We start from the raw sequence: 18488 nt of genomic DNA on the forward strand, positions 1-18488 counted from the left end.
TAATTAGCCATTGAAATGGCTTGAACTTGGTATATTTTGAAATGAATGTATATTTATAAATATGGCTTTAATGTGTTGGATATGTGAAATTGGTTAATTAGATAAGATTAAATACATGAATACTTGCGATGACTTGTCATGCATAAGACTTAGTTTTGGCTTGATTTAAAAGTCTTGAATTGGTTGGTGAACATGTTTAAGTATTTATGTAGGTAAAAGGTGAAATGGGTGAGAAATAAGACTTGAAAATGACCTTATTTTGTCTACACGGGCGTGTGTGTGTCCCATACATCTTAAAAATTCAAAACAGAATGCTCAGTTTTTTTCACACGACCTGGCACACGGGCGTGTGATTTGACCGTGTAACCCCTGCACTTAATTAAGCTGCAAGTCAGAGGGTTACACGAGTTAGGGACATGAGCGTGTGACCCTTGAACCTAGGAAAATTTTTGAAATTTTGTGAAAAATTCTCTGAGTTCCCGATTCAACCTCGACTCATTTCTAATGTATGATTTGGGCCTGAGGGCCCATAGAATGAACGATATGGTTAAATTATAATTAATTTTTGATACGATTGTGAAATAACATAAAATATCTGAATATGATTTGTAAACTCCAGTAATGCTTTTAAACCCTGTTCCGGTGACGAATATGGGTTAGGGGTGTTACAATGAATGCTTTTAAGGAAAACCAACATCAATTTTTTAAGTAGAATCATTAATAATATGAACTATTTTAAGTAAATAATGGAAATATACAAGTAGAAAGATTAAATTATGTCAAATTCTATACTCTCAACGAGAGAATATAGGTTCGAACCTTAAAGATGACATTATTAGGAGAAGCAAACATCAAGAGTGAAGCAAAATTTTGTTTTGAGGGGCCAGGAATGAGTAAAATTTTTTTGGAAGGAGCAAAGTGCAATTCTACTATTACATTAATTAACTTATAATTTCCTAAAAATTAAAGGAACTATATAGTGTACTTTCCATTTTGGGAGAAGGGCAAGCAAGACTATCCGTGCCCCTCTGCTTTTAGTAGTCATAAAACTCAAACATAAACAGTAAAATAAAAATAAAAATAAGAGATAAAAAATATAAAAACTAAATCTAAATTCTGATTATAGTAAAGGCTACAAGCCCAAAGTTCACCTATGTTTAAGACCCTATGAAACTTGAATTGAAGTAAGCCAAACCCAACCTATTTTTACAAAATTGTGAGAGTTTTCTATAAAGAAGGGGTAAAAGTACAAAATAAGTCATTTATATTTACATAAATTTACATTTTGGTTATCGAATTTTTAAAAATTATTCTATGACCACTAACGTTACCGATTTATTATGTTATGGTCATTGAATCATTAATTCCCATTAAAAGTGTAACGATAAGCTAACATATCCCATTAACTTCACCCTTAAGGTTTTTAGTTTAGGAAAAAATTTTCATTTAGTCCTTGGTACTTTTGAAGTTCAGTGAAGTTCACGTGCTACATTAACTTGCCATTACACTCCTAATGGGATTTAATGGTTTAGTGACAATAACATAATAAACCGATAACATTAGTGATCATACAGTAAATTTTTTAAATTTAGTGACTGAAACATAAATTTATACAAACATAATTCACCAATTTTGTAATTTGCCCGTAAAGGATTTAGAACAATAATTGGGCTCACCAAAAGCCCAAACTAAAATACAGCCAGCAAATCGGGTCGGGTCATTACTATCACCCTCAAGCTCTCACCTTTAATAGAACCGGGTTGGTGTCGAATTTACAGAGAGGAGGGCGAATCCGAAAACCCAAAATCTCTGCAATTTCCTCGCCGTGCCTGAAAAAGGCAAACAAAAAAACAAAAAACCCATGTCGGCTAGGTTACTGAAGAAAGTCCTGAAAGAACAAGAACAAAAGAAACAGCACGTAATCGAGGAAGATGAGCAAGACGAGCTTCTAAACGACGACGAATCGGTGTCCCCAGATTCCGGCGCTGGTTCTTCTAAGAACCCTTTCGACCTCCTCAACGAAGGTGATGACGCCGATGAAGATAACGCCGACCAGGTTCAGCCCCTAAACCCACCCTTTTGAAAGTATTGTTCTTTTTTAGGATTACATCATTCATCGCATTTGAACCTGGATTATCTGTTTTCAATAATAATAATAATAATAATAATAATAATAATATGTCAAGGACCAAACTGAAATTTTGTGACTTCAATGTTGTTTAGAAATGTTAGAATAAAAAAAAGGGTTCTTTGTTTTTGCTTGGAAAACCTTAATTTTTCATGTGTTGTTCGATTGTATTGATCAAGTTATGTGCTTTTAGGGTTTTGTATTGGGAAATGGATGAGTTTCGATTAGCTTACGATCGGTTTTGGCTGCAGGTTTATGCTGATGAGACCTCAACCCAAAAACAAGAACAACCACGATCAGTGAAAAATGCTCTTAATTTGGCTTCCACATCTAATAACAAATCGAAGAAAAAGAAACAAAAGAAAGGAAAAGAGGGTTATTTGAGTACGGGTAAACGTGAAACATCCTTGGATGTGAATTTAGAAGCTTTAGCTTTGGATATTGAATGTTCTAGTCAACAGTCGGGTCTTAATAGACAACCCGGATTCGAAAACTTTAAGCAGTCTAAACCATCTGTGTTGCACGTGGATCCTAAGTATCTGAATGTCGAGAATGAGCTGCGGAGAATATTTGGTTCTAAGTTGGTTAAGTCGTTTGAGAAAAGCAACCAAAGCAGCAGTTCGAGACAGGTACGTGGTGGAAGACGGGGAAATCATCATACTAGGAAGACCGTTTTGATATCTCCATCGGACCATTGGCCTCGATGGGATGGATCTCTGTCAATGGAGTTTCTAGAAACTAAAGATGGGTACCATTACTTCAGGTAATGATATTTCCATGTCTCTGGTACTGCCATATCTTTGCTTAACTGTTGATTACCTTGCCGGGTGCTCCTGTTTTTGTATTTGTACACTTACTTCAGGTGTATGCTTGATAGATAGCTTTCCTGAGATTACGTGCGATGCTTTTGCAACATTTACAGAAGTGTAGATGTATAAAGAATTTTTGGGTTTATTGGTTGTACCCTGTCCTGAACTGTTGTCTTATTTTTAGGTATACACACTCGTCTTCCTATGATCAAGCTCAGAGAGCATTTGAAGCTGCTCAAGCTATTCATGACCTAAACGGTGTAGCAAGTGTTTTGATGTATCATCCTTATCATTTAGATTCGCTTATAACCATGGCCGATTATTTTAAATTCGTGGGCGAGCATCAGATGTCTGCAGATGCTATTGCAAAGTGTTTGTACGCCATGGAATGTGCTTGGCATCCCATGTTCACTCCTTTGCAAGGTAATTGCCAATTGAAGTTCAGTCATGACTTGAACAAGCCGTTATTCAAAGCACTTTTCACTCACATGAAAAACATGGATAGACGAGGCTGTCATCGATCTGCTTTAGAAGTTTGTAAATTGTTGCTCGCACTCGATTCAGACGACCCGATGGGAGCTATGTTTTGCCTTGACTACTTTGCATTGAGGGCAGGGGAGTATGCATGGTTAGAACAGTTCTCTGAAGACTATAGAACCGATACCTCTTTATGGCTGTTGCCAAGTTTTTCATACTCCCTCGCTGTTTGCCGGTTTTACCTCGAGCAAGAAGAATCCTCCGATGCAGACACCGCAAAGGCTTCTTCAGCTGATCTTATGAATCAAGCTTTGATGCTTCATCCTCCTGTCCTTACGAAACTAGTAGCGAAGGTCCCTTTAAAAGATCAAGCATGGACAAATATTCTCAAAAATTCCTATTTCCATTCAGATCAAATTGGGATTCCATCCGTGGATCATCTGATTAATATCTACGTAGAACAAAATTATCTCATATGGAGACTTCCCGATCTACAAAAGTTACTTCGAGATGGTGCTTCCCATGTTATTCAAACACTGGAGCATAATAAAAACGATGCTAAAGATTGGACGTGTGTGAGAAAAGAAGCATTCCCATCCAACAAAAACGAGTAAGTGTCGAGATTAACTCATGTTGTTGCTCTGTTTATATTTTATATTTCCTTGTCTTATTGAATAAGTCGGGAATTTGTTTGACAATCTTTTCACCTTGCGGTCAGGTACGGTCATTTGTTGGTTCAGGACTTCTCCAACACGGTTCAAACTCTTCCCCCCGATAATCTTCAGAACTTTATGGTTGACATGAGGGACCCCGCTCATCTTGGCGGTCATGTTGCCAATCCTCCTGCTGGTGGTCAGGCTCCAGCGCTACGTGATGTTGCTAATCGCAATCCATTGGCCGTTTTGTTCGAATCGCTGCTACCGTGGGTTAATTACGGAGGTCCAGAAGATGGCATAGTTGATGAAAACCGAGTTAACGAGCAAGGCCAAGGCAATGAAGATCTCTGAGCTGCAATGTATCAAAGATTTGATGAAAAACATTTAGGCCAAATAATCAAGTTCTCAATAATGTCTCTTGACATATTCTGTAATATCAGTTTAATGTGTAGGAAGTAAAATTCTTTTTGCTTTTCAAGTTGCATGTACAAATATTTTTGTGCCACTCTCTCATGTTATCAATTTTGTGGACATTTTTTAAACTCATTTAAGTTCATTACTTTTTACATAGAATATAAACATTATTAGTCGAGCAATTTCAGACAAATGTTTATTTGTGGATTGATACATTGTAATTAGAGTGTAATTGAGACAATTGGTATTTGAATAAAAAAATTTAAATTCGATTTGGTAATTATTGAACTAAGTTTGAGTTATTGATTGGGTTGAACTTGATCTTAGTAATATTCGGGTTGAATAATTGGTGAGTCTTAGTGAAGTTGGTATATTTTAAATATTAGTATTGTTAAATTACTTATTGTAATAATATTATTGGCCAAAATCAACAATTAATCCTTGTTCTTTAATTTGGGTAATTTTAGTCCTGTACTTTTCAAACTATAAAATTTTAATCCACACTAAACATGGTTGTTAAATTCATTCGGGTAAGTTTAGCTATTTCCAAAATCTGATTAGACAAACATATTATCATGTATAATGTCATGCCAACTTGTTGTTTTTATATACTCAGTAAAAATTCAATTAATGGATTAACGACAATTTACAATTGTTCGCATAGTAGAATATAATAACTGAATTTAATCGAATAAATTTAGCTGCTACTATTAGGATCGGGACTAAATTTCAAAATATAAAAAATACAAAGACTAAATTTAGTCAAATTAAAGTACAAAAATCAAATCCACAACTTTTGTAAAGTACAAGGACTAATATCATAATTTAACTAGTATTATTAACTATAAGCTAAATTATCAAGCTTCAACTTGAGCTCAAGCTTAATTGAGTTCAAGTTTGAGTAAGTTCAATTTTATCTCTAGTAGAAGCTTGCTCAGCTCGATTACACTCCTATCTCCAACAAACGACCTTAGGAAGCAAAATATCATTTTATTCCATTGCTAAATGTATACATGTTTTTACTAAAAAAAAGTAAACTAATTTATAGCTCTCTTGTTAGTTGTTGCTATGATACAAAACAAGTAAATGTACATCAGGATGATCCCCAGCCCCTACCCTGTTTTAAAAAGGGAGCAGAGTTCATCTAACAAAGCATATATCGAGGCCGATATTTTCCGTGTCTGAATCAACTTCGAAGGATGTCACCGATGGTTGCGTCGGTTTAAGGGCCTGATTGACTTGCTTCTTGCCTGTCATTTAAAAGTGCCAATTTAAAGATATGGGTGAATTTTCAGAGAATACCAGAGTGGAGATATCAGCTGGGAAACCATGCTTTGTCAAGAAAGTAGTATGAGCTCAGATTAGATCATCGTTTTCGGCATATTGTCATTCCATCTCCAATAGGTACCTAATGTTCCGATAGGAACATTGTTATGGAAGAACCGGATATTTTTTTAGAGAATTAGGTAAAAAGTGACTAGTAATGCAAATACTTACCAAACTGATGCTTACTCGATCATCTGCCATTAGGTTTCTATTGAAATTCCGAATGCTGACAGTCTTTACATCATTTACCTGTTATATAAGAAAAGATTAGATGAAGATATAAAACTTCATCTCGATGGTCAGATTTTTATAAATCATAGGCAAACAGTTTACCAATGGGTCAGCAACTTTGCCATGCCAAAGGACATTATCAATCACGATCACTCCCCCAACCCGAACCTGTAAAAAGGACAAACTATAACCTAATTTGTCCAAGCAGAGAAGTTCGAGAAAGCTTTTAACAAAATGCTCAGAAGTTCGATATTCTAGTTTGGTATTATTACCAGCTGCAGTAGCAGTTCAAAATATTCTTGATTCATCCTCTTCTCGGCATCAACAAATGCAAAATCATAGCTGCTTTAAAGATGAAATGTGTGGGTTAAAGTAACAGTTCACGTGATGCACTATATCAAAAAAAATGCAATGCATGCAGAAGGATAAGCATATAATATTTGGTTGCTGCAAAGAAAATCCGGATTAAGAGAAATAAATGCCATCATAACTCACCTGCAAGTCTCACCATTAGAAATCATAGATTTCAAGACATCTGCAGCTAGTCCATGTTTCACACTTACCTAACACCAACAAACAACTTAGTTCCATAAAAGATACCATCGTAAAGCATGATTACTGCAAACATTTAAGGCATTTTATTGCATTAGCAGGAAACACGACAAAGTAAGCTATGAACTGGAAAGAGATTTGTATTACATGTATAAGTAGTTTACCTTGTGCGAAACACCGGCTAGTTCATAGTACCTTTTTGCAACCTCAAGGGATTTGGCATCCCTTTCACAGGCAACTAAACAGCCTGATTCTGGTAAAGCCAATGCAATAGCCAATGATGAGTATCCCTAAAGAAAAAAGACAATACGAATTCACTTTACCAAACTTAAAAAATTCCTTTGGAAAAGTTCCAACTTCCAAATACTTTAATGCTATCTTTCGAAATATGAATTTGAAAATTTGGATTTGGATTTCATTTGCTATTTAATTTGTAAGAATGAGCTGCATACAATATGAATAAATTAATTGGTTTCAATACAAAATATATTAGAAATTTATAAAAATCCTGAGTTTGTCAAATTCATAAATACTTTTAAGAATTTCAAATTCAGCCCTAAACAAGGATTCAAAAAATCCATGGATTTAAGAAATAATTATGAATAAATTAGTTAGGTTCCAATATAAAATGTATTCTAAAAGTATAAAAATCCTGAATTTGTCAAGTTCATAAAAGCTTTAATAATTTCAAATTCACTACTAAACAAGCATATAACAAACCCACAAATTTAACATATAATTAAAAAAGTAACATTTTGTAGATGTTTTATCACTTAATTTACACTATTTTTTATATCCAAATCCAAAATTTGAAATCCAAGTTTCCAAAAGTTAGCTAAGCTTTTAGTTCATAGGCAGATTTCAAGAGGAACTAATGCATAGACTTACAGTGTAAACACCAAGTTCAATACATCTTGCAGCCCCAAGAATCTGTACTAACATCGCTAGTAACTGTGCTTGATCAGGAGACACCTTTAAAAATTGTAAAAAAGGAAAAAATTCCTCATTTTTTGAGTGAACAAGAAATAGGAAAATGGAAGGATAAGTCTCAAAATTATATATATCAATTTTAGTCTAATGTCAATCAAAGTTCAGGTATCAAATTGTACAATTTAGTACCTGCATTTGGCTGCCGCGCATATTAGCGGTTTCTTCGCGTAATTGCCGGAGAATCTAAACACAGTAAACATGAAAAATTATGGCAAAATGGATTTTTCTAAAATGAAAAAGAAAAAGGTGGAATGTTTTTTAGTACCGGAGGCTCGCGAGCATTGGCGAGGATATAATCGTAAAGGCGAGGAGTGATACTGATGACTTGTTTGTTGCCGTATTTTTCATCGTCTGCTACGATGAATGGAGCAGCAGCATCTGATGAAAGTGAGCAATTCCTTCTGAGATTGTTCAACTTTATGAATCTGGATTTGGATACGTGTGACGATAACGAATTGAACCGCTGTGTGCTATTGAATTGAACTATAAAGCGTTGATAAACTGAGGAAGAGCAGCGATTAATTGCAAAGATGTTGGCCATTTGGAGGAAGAGATAAAGGTCGGGAGGTGTTGGCTTTTTTGCTGCGCTTTTTGTCATGGGTCTAGTTATCCCATAGGGTTATTTGGTTAAAGAAAATGTTTAAATTTGCTCCAAGTCCTTGTACCTTTATACTTTTAAAATTCAGTCCTTTACTTTTATCTAAAAAAATTTAAAATCTTTATTTTTCAAATTAAAAAATGCAACTTCAGTTGTTAATGCTATTAAATTCAAGCCTATTATAATCATATTTTTTGGTACATGACTATTAAGTGACTATTCTTATTGTAATACCCAATTATTGCCCGGGGCCCAAATCAAATAAGAAACAAATTTAAAATAAAACCAAAATAATAAGTCCAATTAATGTCCATTTACATCCAAAACCCATACTCAAATACATCAGCCCGAATTTGCCTAGCCCACTAACCTAAACCCTAGCCCAATCATAATGCGGCCCAACACCAAAAAAAAGAAGCAAAACCCTAGCAGATCCATGCGCCGCCCCTGCCTTCCGCACACGCCGACCTCCACGCCACGCACGCCCAACTGGCCTCCGTACACCAGTACCTACAACAAACACAAGCAAACAACACAGCAAAGAGAAAATTTTTGTATTTTTATTTTTATTTCGCATATTCGGCTATAAAATCAGAGAGAAAGCCTTTGTATTTTTTACGGATACTGAATAGAAAAAAGAAAAAAGAAATCAAATACCAGTTTTTGCTTGAAGGTGAATCTCGAATTTTTATTTTCTTGATTTGTTTTATTTTTAGTTTTATAGATATACGCGATAAAATAAAAGAGAAAGGAGAAGGTTTACTTGGTAACGCCTTCGGATCCGCGCGAGGAGGAGCTAAAAAGCCCCTAGGGGTGCAGCTCCGACCACCGTTGACGGTGTAATCGCGGCGAAGATTTGGCGAAGCCTCCGAGCGGCGCGAAAGCTAGGGTTAAAACCCTAGCAGAGAGCATAAGCTTTTTTTTTTATGCAAATGTTTTTTTTTAAACAGAAATTTGGTTTAAATAGTGCAATGATACAACGCCGTTTTAACAAGGATTCATAGGCGTTGAAACGACGCCGTATAAGGTGGAGACCTGCCGGTGACCCGACCCGGGGAGGATCCGCGTGTTTTCACTTTGGTGGAATATTTGCGCGCTAGGTCCTCCACCTTTGCACTTTGTTTTAAGTTGGTTTCTTTTGATTCTTCAAATTGGACTGCATAATTTCTTGCTGATTTCATTTTAGTCCATTTGTAGCGCTGCGTTTTGAGGTGTTGGGAATATTCCCCTTTTGGTCCCTCATGTTATTCGCGCGTTGCGCTTTAGCCCTTTTTGTTTTAATTCTATTTGTTGCTCTTTAATTTTTTTTTAATCCATTCTTGACCCATTATTTTGTTTTATTTTTTTATTTTACCTTTTTACTTCTGTTTTAGTTCAAATTTAGTCCTTATTAGTGTTTTTTTAATTTAATTGATTCTTGTTTTTAATGTATTTGTTTTTAAATCTAGCATTATTTAATATTTAAATTTAACATCATTTTAAAATTTATCATTAGTATTATTTTAAGATATAACATGCTATTATTTTAAATTATTATTAACATTATTTAAATTAAACATACATTGATAATTTCAAATTTCTTTTCTATCATTTTTTTTAGTTACCTCAAATTAGTTTCGTTGTGTTTGTGATAAACTTTTATATCTTTAATTTTCTAAGTGTTGGTGCAAATATTTACATGTAATATGTGATTATGTATATCGTGTACATTGTATCATTTCGTTTGTGTTGATAGATTATTCGAGTTCATTTGCATATATTTTAGGATTATGAGTTATCCTTTTGCGCTATACATTGTCATCCGATGGCGTTTCATTCATCGAAAGGATTATGTTTTATTTAAATATTAAAATCGTTTTATTCAAAGGTTTTCAAGATAACGCGATACTCGGGATTTAGAATCTTCGAGAAGATTGAACCCTAATGTATTGGGTCTCAATTTTCTTCGTCGAATCTAAATAATCGAGAATATTCGCTAATCAAAACGTATAAATAAAAAGCTCCCCCTCGGAAATTTGATACGTTGTGTACTAATGTATTGGACATGACATGTTGATTTCTCGAGAAGAGAATTTTCCAAAAAATAATAAGGGCAATATTCAATGCTCGGAATTTTGAGAAATTGTGCCCTAACGTATTGGGCTTCGATTTTTCATCTGACTTAAAGCAATTGAATATCCTTTTTAAATTTCACCGCACGAGTTTTGAAAATCAAAAGACAAGCTTATTCTCGGGACTAAAAATGTCGTGTCCTAACATATTGGGTGTGACATTTTATTACTCTGAGACAAGAAGGTCTTTAGCATCCGCTTCGATTTATCCAAGCATCTTTTATAAAGTTAACATTAATAAAAAAAGGAGGATCGTATTTTTAAATTCTTCACGAATTTTTGATATTCGGCATTAAGACCTTAATTAATCTATTCGGTACTAATTTTGGGCGTTACGAGGGTGCTAACCCTTCCTCGTGCGTAACCAACTCCCGAACCTGTTTTCTCAAATTTCGCAGACCAAAATCGTTTTTAGGGTGTGCCGATCACACCCCAATAAAGGATCGGTGGCGACTCCAATTTTCGTTTTTAAAGTCGACCAACTAATTTTTATTTCAAAAAAAAAAAGTTTCGACACTTATATTTAAAAACATCACATCAATAAATTTTAAAAAATTAATAGATCTGAATTTTTAAATAAAAAATAAGAAGGATTAAATTCTATGAAATAAATTCTTAATTGAATCAAAATTCCTAATCAAATTTTGAATTATTCTTTTGTTTAATTTAATTTGATTATCATTTTAATAAACTATTTCCATCAAGTTAGCTGTCATTTCAAACTTAGTTGTAAAATTAGGCAATAAATAAAGTATATCAAATTGTAGAGACTTTCATGTCCTCTTAATTTTATTAAAAGTGCTTATTTGCTTTAAACATGTCAGATCAAGTTGTTAATAGGATAGACATAAACATGTGTATAATTTAATCACAAATTTTAAATATTTTTCATGTTTAACTTAAATCAGTATTTAACAATTAAAGAACTTGATTAGAATATTTTAAAAAAGAATTGAGGTTATAATTTGAGAATGCTCATGAATAAGTCCAAATAAAACAAACTCGTATTAAAAAAATTAAATAAATTCACTCTTTATGAATTGAAAATATCTGCTAATCTTTCAAATTAAAAAAAAATCTCATATAAACTCTTAAAATCTTACTAAATAAATTTAAAATAAAAAGATAATTATATCATTGTTGTTACTTATGTATTTTTATTTAATTTATTCATTTTTCTATGCTAGCTTTTTTTTTTTCAATTCCTTTAAAAATGTAAAATATTTATTTTTTATCGGTACTACAAATTCTAGCATTTTTTAACATATCCATTTTCTACCGTTATTGACTGTTAAACTTATTTTCAATAATGACCTTTTATCTTCAAATTTACGGCTAAGGGTGTATAAAAAAAACTTCTCAATAAGACAACCTATAAGCCCAAAAATAACTACCTACACGAAGCAGTTTCTGGTAGTGGAATTTGGGAAATGTACTACAAAAACAATTTAACCAAGCAAGCTCTCCCAACGACATTTAAGAGCCTCATATGCTTTAGGACAAGGAATAGCCTGAAGCTTAAGCCTTCCATCACCGATTGTTTCTGTAACTAAGCCTAACCTTACCAATGTATTCACTGCCTTGTCAACCGGCATTTCAACCTGCAGAAGTTGTTTCAACATCATGGTAAAATAAACTATATCGTCAATAAGTTGGCAGATATTTCTAAAATTTGTATTACCTTTTGTTTAAAGATGTCATATATGAATCTCTCACATTTGTCTCCAACTTTTTGGTAACAATTGGCCTGCAATCAAGGATGTTGTTAATTATCCATGTAATGCATTAAGAACGAATAAAGTTTCCCTTCAAATTAATTCGAGAAACATGTTACTTGAACTCGAGTGTCAATATTAGACATGGGTGTATCTATTGTTTTTTCTTTTATATCTTTCCATGAATCTAGAGAGTTCTATGAAGGTTACATCTCTGTACTCGCATCCTAATTTGTAACATCGCAAGAAACAAATAGTAAACACGGAGCACAGAAGGCTGGTTTGAGAACTGGAAAAAATTAAGTTGACTATGGTTTAAGAGTTCATTTAACCATAGATTAAGAACTATAGATTACTATGTCTGTACTTGATTAGGACAACAATAAGGCACCTCTATCAGATTTATTTAACCATCAGAAATGGGATATAAGGGACAAACCTCGCCGTTCTCCATGTTAAGCAGGACAGCATAGGTTAAAATGGCTTCCTTGTACTGCATATAGTAAAGGCAGAGGAAAAAAAATTGAAAAATAATGAAGACCATGTAAAATTTTCATGAAAATATGAAATCCAAGAAAGGAGTGGAAATCTTATATTATTCTTTGTTCAATATAAGAATCTCTATGCAGCTTGCTTTCCCCTCAATTGAACACTTACTATTATTCTTTTGCAAAATAAATAAGCAAAAGATTTTCTCACCTGCTGCTGTTCGGAAGCATCCAAAAGAAAATGAACTGAGCCGAAGCCACTTGCCAAGGTTTTCTCGTAAAGGGTCTTGTTAACCAATAGCTGTGGAAACGGATTCTTTTTAAGAAATTGTTTGAATACTTGAACATTGGATGTAAGTTCTCAAAAAATAATTATTCCCAGTACTGCATAGAAAAAATTTATAAACTTACCTGATACCTATCCCACGTTTGTTTGTAACCCAAGGCCACACGAGAAACATATATTATCAGAGCAGTGATTGCAACCACGTCAAGAACTATTGCTGATCTGTAACAAAATGAAAAATTGAACACAACATTTCAAGCGGAACCAACTTTTTATAAAAAGATCAAATAGAAATACAACAAGACATACGGGGAAGATAAAATGTCCTCGAATTTGTAGTTTATCAAGAATGCTGAAAGCCCCAATATTGTGGCTACATCTAATCGTACCTACAAGTCAAATTCCCCAATATCAGGTCCATAGATTATGCAAATTAGCTTTGTAGTTGAATACCAGTTGGCTTAACTAGGTAAGCACTAGCTATTTGCGGTCCTTAGCCAAGGTCAATTAACCTGCATGCCCTTAGTTGCATGTGTTTTAACAAGTAGCTCAACAAGAGCCTATACGAGGCCAACCTTAGAAACAAAGAATAGAAAACACCTCGGCTCTAATAAGATATTAAGAATCCAACCTAAAACCAATTGACAACAGGTGGAGAGACCAGACCTGAATATAGACTATAGGAAACCCGGATTTAATAGATGTGAGATAAGTAGATAATGCAACTTAAATAAGGTTGATGTCCATGTTGCTTCAGTTGATTATCATTAAGTTTAGGGACTGACAGTGAAAGACAAGATGCTAAAATCCCAAAGAAAAAAGCATGGATATCTTGTTCATACCGTGTCTATGATACGAAAAGACAGTTTTTTGTGAGGAAAAACAACCTACAAATAATCAAACAGCAAAGTTAAAATTCAAAGGCACATAAATGAATCATTATGACAACATTAAAAACATAAAAAGCATAAAATGTGAAAGAGAATTGACAGACATTGAGATGTTAAGAATATTTACTGATAAATCCGGAATAGGAATTCTCTCATAGATCTTCAACTCTAATGCTTGAACCTCAGAGTCCTCTTCGATATCTCCTTCAGCAAAATCCTTTGTATAGAGCAAAATCAGTTCTTGAAATGCTGGCTCCTGACAAGAAAAGGCAACAAAGTTTTACAAACAACATTTCCTTGTGTATCAATTACTGTATAACAAAAGAAAATTAACTGTTCAAAACGGAAACAGTACCTGGAGGATTGACTGTGAAAGGAGAATGGAAACAGAAGTTTTTAACATTTTCCAAACATCATTGCCACAATATTTCCTTGTGGCTGGCCTCCAAATGTCACCTAGGGAGATCCTTGATAAAAAGGTTGGCCTGAATGAAAATTTTCTTTCATTACTTGGTAAGAAAGTAGGCTAAGATAAAACCTTCATAATCAAATCAAATCATTATACAGTGCACATTATAAGATGAAGTGATGTCGGATCAAGATGATTCATTTCTTCGTTTTTCCTTATTTTCCAAACTGTTGTCTAATTATCTGCACATTTTATTAATACTTTAGGTTTCTCATAAATATTTAACATCTTTATTATTGTTTTAAAAAAATCCAAACTGTTGTCTAATTATCAGCACATTTTATTAACACTTTAGGTTTCTCGTTTACTATTTTTTTTTTAAAACAAAGTACTTTTTGAAGAACATGTAAGCCGATGTTAGCTCAACCCTTCCCATCATACCCTGTCCATGAATGGAAAACATGAAGCATTGAATGCACAATGTTGATGACAACCTTCCCATATGTAAAGAACATGAAAAGTTTGGTTTAACATACCTTAAATAAGGTTCGGAAACACTACTAACACTGTCAAGCTGAAATGGTGTTTCTGGTGTAGGAGGTAGAAGTCCAACTCTAGCAAGTAACTTCCTTAGAAGCCTTCCACGGGGTCCAATGGCTGATAGAAATCCTTCATAGCGACTAACTGCCCTCTGTGCTGCCAACCAGATAGGTAGGTCACAATCTGATAGTTGGTCAACCCCCAGGAGACTCTCAGAATTTTGCTCATCATTAAGATATGACTGTTGAAAGAGAGACAGTTCCTCAAGCCAAAGCTTCAACCTCCTAACCCAGTTTCCTGCTTTGTCTTTCTCATAAGCAGATTTGAAAGCCTGTCCTAAAGTTGAAGATTGTCAAACTGAATGATATATTACTCAATTCAGGAAGTTAAAAAAATACAAAGATGAAACAAATAATATAGTTCAGACTACCAGAATACTAATGAATTAAATAACAGAGATCAATCATTGACACCTTGAAAGGTCACTTAAAATATATCGGTGCAGTCAATTCCATTCAGAAAACCTTGTTGGCATGCCTTCTAATGTTGGAAAGTCAACTAGGAAAGGGGAATTACCTCTTTGAGATTATAAGTAATCCATTTGCCAACCTTTCCCAATGGTTTTGATATAATGGAGAAGAATCCTTGCAGAAGTCTGGATTGTAAGTAATCCAGCTTTTCAACAATAAGTAGACCGTTCTGCCTCTCAGTTGCATATCCCCGCCTGTAAGAAAGAGGCCATTCTGAATCCAACATATTTACTAGTGAAAGCTTGTAGAAAGTACATATACACAGTAACTAAATTACCGGAATATAATCGCATTGGATTCGGATGCTTTCTTCCAGTCCACATATATGGGCAAAGTTAGGAGATAATCGGTGTTCAAGGCATTTGTCAACATCAAATCCCTAACTGATAGTTCTTCAAATTGCGCGTCATTAAGAAGTTGCATAAAAGATCTTTGAAAACGAGTAGCAACTGCAACTCTACAAACAGTTTTTGCATTGAAGTATTAATTTAACTGAAATATTGATCTAAAAGAACAATTATATGTGTGGCCGAATTTACAAGACTAACCTGGACTTATCATCGGAAAACCTCCTAACATTTTTAGCTGAGGAATTTAGAAAGTTCCTCAAGTCCAAACCGTAATTAAACCACGTATCAGGTTCGATGTTATCCTCGTCGGTGAACTTAGATCTTTCACCGTTGGCTACAACTTCCGATTCTGAAACGTGCTCTGTCTTTCTATTTCCCTCTACGGAATAAGAATAGTAATAATCGGTTCGCATTTGCTCCAAAATGCTTTTGTGTTCGGCGTGAAGGATTGAATCCAGGCACCTGGAAATTTTTACACCGTAAAAGAAAATATCAAAGTTGAACGCAATAAACAAGAAATCGGAGAACTTTTTTTAAACTTACGACGACAGGAGGCGAAATTGACGAGCATCTTCATCTCGAGATTCGAACAAGCTCGAAACAATAGCATCCAAGAGCTCCGCCTTGGAAACCGGTATGTATTTCTGTCTAGGCACTTGAATTCTCGAAATTCCTGGTTTTTCCTCTTCTTCTTCGTCTTCATCTTCGTCATTTTTTATCCTCGGAACAACATCGCTGGTATCGGTGATCGTTAAATTAACGTCGTTTCGGGTTCCCAATGGCTCGGTGGATACGGCGCGGAGTCCCTGCGGAATACCGGGAACTTTGAGAGTGGCTACGGTCCGTAATAACCGGTAAGAAGCCGTTGAACGAGCACCTAAAAAACGGCACCGTTCAAAGGATGATGATGGAGCGGTGACACTGGTTTGAGTTTGCAAAGATAACATCAGATCGGAGGTGAAAGAAAATTTTTGAATACACTCGCGGGTTTTACAGTTGAAGAGCTTTTTGTTTCTTTAAATAAATAATTAATTATAATTATAATTATTATTGTTGCCTGTTGGGCATATATGGCCGGTGGTGGTCGGAAATGAGGAGAGAAGAGTAAGGGGCCGGTGGTAAGTATACTTTGGATAAGGAAATTTGGCTTGGCCCAGTATTGTTTGAATTTATCGCTTTCTTTCTTTTTTTTTAAGGAATCGCTTTATTTTCTTGGTTGTTAATAATTTGTAATTTTAATGTTTCGTCTAAAATTAAAATATATACATATTGCAGTCTTGATGCCACGTCGTTTTAATATAACTGTGAATATTATTTTTTCAATAAATTTAAATTGAAAATTTATTGAAAATAATAAAATTAAAGGTAAACTATTAAAATAGTCACTTTTATTTATCTTAAATTATATTTTAGTCACTTATGTTTGAAATGTTGCGTTTTAGTCACTTACATTATCACATTGTAACATTTTAGTCATTGAGCCGTTAATTGTCGGTGTAACGGTAAGCTGACGTGGCACGTTAAATCATCATTTCAAACAAAAATTTTAGATTAATTTATACAACCGGTCCCCATGTTTTTTCGTTTTAAGCAATTTAATTTTTTTTTCTTTTATGTTCTTTTAACTTCATTTTTTCTTTATTTTTCACTCTCTTCTGCATCTCCCTCTGTTTTTCTCCCTTCTTTATTTCTTTTAATGTAAATTTTCTATGTTTTCCATTTGTTAAAACTAATCCCTATACTTTTATTTTCTTGAACAATTTAATTTTTTCGAGTGAGGCGAGCTTAGTCCAAGCCATGTGGAATGGCCCAGCTCGTGTGGCTCCTGTAACTAGTTTTGATTTTTCAGTTTTCGCTCCTTTTACTCCCAAATGCTCTCCTAAGTATAAAAACATGAATTTAAAGGATTAGGAGCATAAAATTCACTATTAACCTTGAATAATCACCCAAAAATGCATTAAGAATGAGACTAAAAACATGTTATTTTTAACACCTACCATATATATATATTATTTTTAAAATTTCAATCCTATCCAAATTGCAATAGTTAAATGCATTTGGTTAAATTTTGCCAATAGTCCTATTCCATCAGTAAAATTGTATATTTAGTTTATATTTTTTAATTTTTTTCATTATTAATTTTTATATTTTTTGAATTTTAGAATTTTGATTTTTATGCAACAACAATCATTAAATTCATTAATTTTTTTTTGTGAATGTTATTTGAAAACAACAAATTAACATGACCCTCCCAAATTTGGAAATTTAAAATTTGGCCCTTTAAAATTTATGATTTTTTAAATTAGTACATGATAAAATTACACTTTAGCCCCTAAAATGATAAAAATTTAAATAATCCTTTAAAAATTATAAAGATACAAACTATTAAAATGAAAAAATTATATTCTAACTCTCATAAAATTATATAACTTAATTTTTGTCCCTCTAAAAAATTTTCTAGCTTTGCCTCTGCTAACATGGTATTATATATGTGATATTATGTCTGTCGCATAAGATTTAAAAAAAAAAACAGAACTTAATGAATTTAACAATTAATTTTTTATTAGAATTAAATTTTTAAAATTTTAAAAGTACAATTACTAAAAATAATCAATTACCACGACTTAAACATAATATAATGACTAATAACAGAATTTAACCTTCGGACAACTTCCACGTAGTTTTGATAATTGTTCTATCGTTTTGGTTGTGAGAGACGATATAGCTTGCAAGACTGTAGAGCTATGATTTTAGCAGTTGAAGGGCTTTGCTCCAAAACAACGTGATAGCCATCTCCGACTTGATCCATTCCCAGGGTCAAGAGTTGCCAAAACAGCCCACCGGCACATGATCCACCACCCTTAGCGCTGCCGTATATGGCGGTGTAAATTCGCCGGAAATAGTTGTTTCTCTTCTCTAAGCTGTACCCTTGCAAACTGGAAGACTCGCCAAACTCCCCTATTAGAAGTGGTTTTTTCAGTACTGAAT

At 33.8% G+C, this 18488-nt stretch overlaps 3 protein-coding genes and 1 long non-coding RNA gene across 6 annotated transcripts; 1 reads left to right on the forward strand and 3 right to left on the reverse strand.

The window, feature by feature from the left end:
• The first annotated feature begins 1728 nt into the window (after window positions 1–1728).
• On the forward strand, window positions 1729–4616 carry LOC107945927 (transcription factor 25). The gene is made up of 4 exons (XM_016880091.2): window positions 1729–2056; window positions 2380–2891; window positions 3122–4024; window positions 4133–4616. The coding sequence occupies exons 1-4, from the start codon at window positions 1862–1864 to the stop codon at window positions 4419–4421; spliced, it is 1899 nt and encodes a 632-aa protein (XP_016735580.1). The 5' UTR covers window positions 1729–1861; the 3' UTR covers window positions 4422–4616.
• Window positions 4617–5454: 838 nt separating this feature from the next.
• On the reverse strand, window positions 5455–8190 carry LOC107945926 (O-methyltransferase MdmC). Of its 3 annotated transcripts, none has more exons than XM_016880088.2 (9): window positions 7849–8190; window positions 7713–7766; window positions 7482–7565; window positions 6758–6883; window positions 6537–6604; window positions 6314–6383; window positions 6144–6209; window positions 5982–6059; window positions 5455–5734 (listed from the first exon to the last, which is right to left on the reverse strand). In XM_016880088.2, exons 1-9 carry the CDS (start codon window positions 8179–8181, stop codon window positions 5687–5689), a joined length of 927 nt encoding a protein of 308 aa, XP_016735577.2. In that variant the 5' UTR covers window positions 8182–8190; the 3' UTR covers window positions 5455–5686. The 3 variants fall into 3 exon arrangements, with proteins under 3 accessions (XP_016735577.2, XP_016735578.2, XP_016735579.2); XM_016880089.2 differs by having other exon boundaries at window positions 5455–5892; XM_016880090.2 differs by having other exon boundaries at window positions 5455–5892; window positions 5997–6059; window positions 7849–8183.
• A 264-nt stretch (window positions 8191–8454) lies between these two features.
• On the reverse strand, window positions 8455–9213 carry LOC121224129 (uncharacterized). The gene is made up of 2 exons (XR_005921661.1): window positions 8945–9213; window positions 8455–8691 (listed from the first exon to the last, which is right to left on the reverse strand). It is a non-coding gene; the product is annotated as an uncharacterized lncRNA (long non-coding RNA).
• A 2423-nt stretch (window positions 9214–11636) lies between these two features.
• Window positions 11637–16660, reverse strand: LOC107945925 (uncharacterized). The gene is made up of 14 exons (XM_016880087.2): window positions 16044–16660; window positions 15699–15962; window positions 15428–15607; window positions 15197–15344; window positions 14617–14951; window positions 14027–14156; window positions 13799–13927; window positions 13624–13668; window positions 13091–13170; window positions 12907–13003; window positions 12707–12796; window positions 12447–12500; window positions 11974–12039; window positions 11637–11893 (listed from the first exon to the last, which is right to left on the reverse strand). The coding sequence occupies exons 1-14, from the start codon at window positions 16445–16447 to the stop codon at window positions 11741–11743; spliced, it is 2175 nt and encodes a 724-aa protein (XP_016735576.1). The 5' UTR covers window positions 16448–16660; the 3' UTR covers window positions 11637–11740.
• Window positions 16661–18488: the final 1828 nt, after the last annotated feature.

This window comes from Gossypium hirsutum, chromosome D12 (assembly GCF_007990345.1).
Source record: "Gossypium hirsutum isolate 1008001.06 chromosome D12, Gossypium_hirsutum_v2.1, whole genome shotgun sequence".
In the NCBI taxonomy this organism is placed as follows: domain Eukaryota; kingdom Viridiplantae; phylum Streptophyta; class Magnoliopsida; order Malvales; family Malvaceae; genus Gossypium; species Gossypium hirsutum.